The 3,276-nt window shown below is 40.3% G+C and overlaps 1 protein-coding gene across 3 annotated transcripts; it reads right to left on the minus strand.

Moving 5' to 3' along the window:
• Nucleotides 1-243: 243 nt before the first annotated feature.
• LOC126593567 (ankyrin repeat-containing protein At5g02620-like) lies at nt 244-3,276 on the minus strand. Of its 3 annotated transcripts, none has more exons than XM_050259667.1 (4): nt 3,113-3,276; nt 2,218-2,637; nt 1,528-1,937; nt 244-1,313 (listed from the first exon to the last, which is right to left on the minus strand). In XM_050259667.1, the coding sequence occupies exons 2-4, from the start codon at nt 2,549-2,551 to the stop codon at nt 402-404; spliced, it is 1,656 nt and encodes a 551-aa protein (XP_050115624.1). In that variant the 5' UTR covers nt 2,552-2,637; nt 3,113-3,276; the 3' UTR covers nt 244-401. The 3 variants fall into 3 exon arrangements, with proteins under 3 accessions (XP_050115624.1, XP_050115622.1, XP_050115623.1); XM_050259665.1 differs by having other exon boundaries at nt 2,218-2,766; XM_050259666.1 differs by lacking the exon at nt 3,113-3,276 and having other exon boundaries at nt 2,218-2,828.

Genomic DNA, 3,276 nt, shown 5'->3' on the forward strand with positions numbered 1-3,276 from the left:
ACGGATATGATTCATAAATCCCCGGGATCCTCACAAAGAGGATCCGGTTTCCACATTCTAGTCATTTCGGCACCAAGTTGTGCTCTAAAATCTTTGAGAGAAATTCGAGTTTCTCAACGAAATCATGAGGCAATCTTGTCAATGAAAACCTAGCCAGTGAATGAGCCACTGGATTACATGTTCTTGCTGCGTCCAATTAAAAAACTACATGACAGACCTCAAAAATGTTAGTGGTCATGGGCATTTGGTACAAAATCATAAGCACATCTCATTGGGAAAACGACTCTAGTGAGTTCGGCCATTGTTTGAGAATACTTCAGAGTATGTTACATCATATATATACATATGGGCCCAAAAATCGAATTAGGAGCCAGGCAATTTATAAGTAAGATCAATTCATTTCAAATTGCATAAACTTTCTTACTCTTATACTCAGTGTTCAAAAGCTCTGAATCCGAAATCACTGAGAAAGAGGGTGAGTGAGAGTGCGAGCACGAGAGTGAGTGTGAGTTTGTGCTCATTGATGATCTCCGAAGGCTGCGACGATGTTTAGAAGCTTCAACGCGCTGCACAACCATCCAATAACACATTGTTCCTAATGTCATTCCCATGATCACTGTCCCTATAGCTGTCACTCCATTAGCTAGCCATTTCTCTTCTTTTCCAACAATTATATATGACAGTGCAAGAAATGAAACTGAAATCATCACACAAGCCATCCACATTAGCTTGTTTATGATTGACATCATCTTCTCTTTTGCCTCCCTCTCTACGACAACAATAGAAGTTTGAACCACCACGACAGCCAACGATATGAAGAGAGCAAAAGAGTCAAAGATGAAGAAGACTAGGAACTCAGGTTTGGGGGCAATGTTTGCTTCTCCGGGAGAGAATCCACGGGGAAGAGGTTTCTCAGGGTCAGGGTATTGTCCTGGGACAGTGAAGATTGCAGCAAAGGCGACAGTGGCAATGAGTACAGCCACAACTGTGGTGGAGTTTATTGCATTGTTAAGCCCCTCCAAATGCATTTTGCTGAGCCGCTTTACCATTCCATGCACTTGCTTTCGTGTTTGTCTCGTTTGCTTAAGCTGATCATGCACCTCATGTTTTATTTCGCTTACAGTTTGTTTGAGTTCTCGATTTGGGTTCATAGTTGGCAGCTTCATGGATTTGGCACTTTGAATCCCATGCTCTGATAGAACGGTAGCAATCTTTGTGTGCCCAGATTTCTCAGCAGTGTCGAAAACAGATTCTCCAGATCTGTTAATGATGGTTTTCGCCACTCCCTTATGACTTAACAGCGTTTGAACAATCTGCAAAAGTCCAATCTCAGGGGCTTAGATTTATGATTCATTCAATTAACCATTTTATTATCATGTTCCAAAGCCTAACTGAACAACATATTCATGATCATTCAACTTTAAGTGATGACCGAAAACTCAGTGACACACATAAATCCATTTGATCTCTTAAAAAAGTTTCGATTTTCATTTGCATATTATAAATCAAATTAAAAAATTTTATTACCTGAGCGTGACCCTTCCCTGTTGCCACATGCAAGGCAGTGTTTCCCTTGTTATCTACCACGTTTATCACCGAAGGATCTGCCTTCGCTAGCTCACCCACCAATTCGACATTCTGTCCCTTGACTGCCATATGGAGAGCTGTCTGGCCCTTATTATCTCTTCTTAATGCAATTCCGGTATCTTTGCTCAAGAGGGCCTGGATCACCTCCAAATGCCCTTTCCTTGCTGCAGAATGCAAGGCAGTTTTCCCATTGCTTCTTGCTATGGACACCAAGCTGCAACCAGTCTCCAAAAGAAAACTTACTACTTCTGTGTGTCCCTGTGCTGCAGCGATGTGCAATGCCGTGGTGTTTGTGCGATCAACGGTCATTGAAAGTTCTGGAATCGCCTCCATGAGGACCTTCAGTACCTCTGAACCACAGTAAAAGAACAAAAATTTAAGATTATCCGCTCGATAAATGACATCTTATCAATTTCAATCATTGTTCACCAAACCTTCCTAGTATCCTAAAGAACTCACAAATCAAATGAGTTAACGCACTTTATGCAAGAAACCAGATTCTTCAACTGTGATTACAGTATGCAGTCCAAGTTTATACATAACAATAAGGATTTAACATCATGTCAATTAAAGGAACAATCACAGATTAAGGTTAACGAAAGTTTGAAACATCGATAGAGACTCACTCACCTAAGTGCCCTTGCTTGGAAGCAATGTGAAATGCATCACAGCCATTTCGAGCTTTGATACCAGCTGAACCAACATCATAGTACTTCATCATTTCCTTAACCAAATCAACATATCCACAATCAGCCGCCAGATACAAGGGGGTTTCCCCCATGTGGTTCTGTTTCGACAAAAGTTCATTCAGCTCTGCCTCCCCACACTTGGACAAGATTTGTACCACCAATCCCAAATCTCCTTCTCTTGCTGCCAAATGCAACGGCCCGTCTTCGCGCTTTCCCGTCAACTGCTTAGTCATCTTCTTCCCAACAAAGCTTTGGTGCCTCACTGGAGCTTCCATTGTGTTCAATACCAATCCTGTATGTTTAAACTTTGAAGGTTTTCTTCCCTTTTCACCATGGAAGACCAAAAGTCAAGCAAGGCAACCTAGAAGATCAAATTTTATGAATGATTAAGGGAGGATAAGATAATTCAGATGATTCGATGAGTTTGCACGTGGGAAATCTGTAAATTTGATTCCTTGATACCCATAACACACACCCTGACATCTTCCTCCTGCACCCAAAAAATAATTCAAATAAATTAAACCCCAATTGTTTAACACTCTCTCTCTCCCTCCCTCCCTCCCCCTCTCTCTCTCTCTCCCCTCTTAATTTATATACACATTTCTTTGCAAAATCCAAACATCATTACAAGAGGGCAAAAAGAACAGAACAAAAGTTAAAATTAAGCAAAGTTGAAATTGTCTTTGCACATGCAGTGTGAAATCAAATATATATAATGCCTAGTTGCTTATCTAGCCATCCAGCAAAAGTTATAAACTATGTATATACCAAAAAGGTCACTAATTAAAGTTTTTTAAAAAAAAATTGAACTTTATGAAACAAAAGAATGAACTTACTGGTTTTGTGCAGTTGGGGTTTGTTAGAACTCAGAGCAGAATTTCTTTCCTACAAATTTAGAAAGTAGGAAGTTTGAAGTGTGAAAAGAAGAGCCCAAAAATTGGACGGCTGAGTGAGTGGAGTTCCGGTTAAATTCAACTATTTGTAAAAAGGTGATGTTGAC

This window comes from Malus sylvestris, chromosome 12 (genome assembly GCF_916048215.2).
Source record: "Malus sylvestris chromosome 12, drMalSylv7.2, whole genome shotgun sequence".
NCBI classification, from domain to species: domain Eukaryota; kingdom Viridiplantae; phylum Streptophyta; class Magnoliopsida; order Rosales; family Rosaceae; genus Malus; species Malus sylvestris.

Bases quoted from the DNA above. Each gene is read 5' to 3' on its own strand.
- LOC126593567 (XM_050259667.1), bottom strand. From the start codon at position 2,551: ATGGAAGCTCCAGTGAGGCACCAAAGCTTTGTTGGGAAGAAGATGACT. The intron at 1,938-2,217 runs GTGAGTGAGTCT...ACTGTGGTTCAG, and splicing joins TTCCAAGCAAGGGCACTTAG to AGGTACTGAAGGTCCTCATG. The intron at 1,314-1,527 runs GTAATAAAATTT...GGACTTTTGCAG, and splicing joins CAGGGAAGGGTCACGCTCAG to ATTGTTCAAACGCTGTTAAG.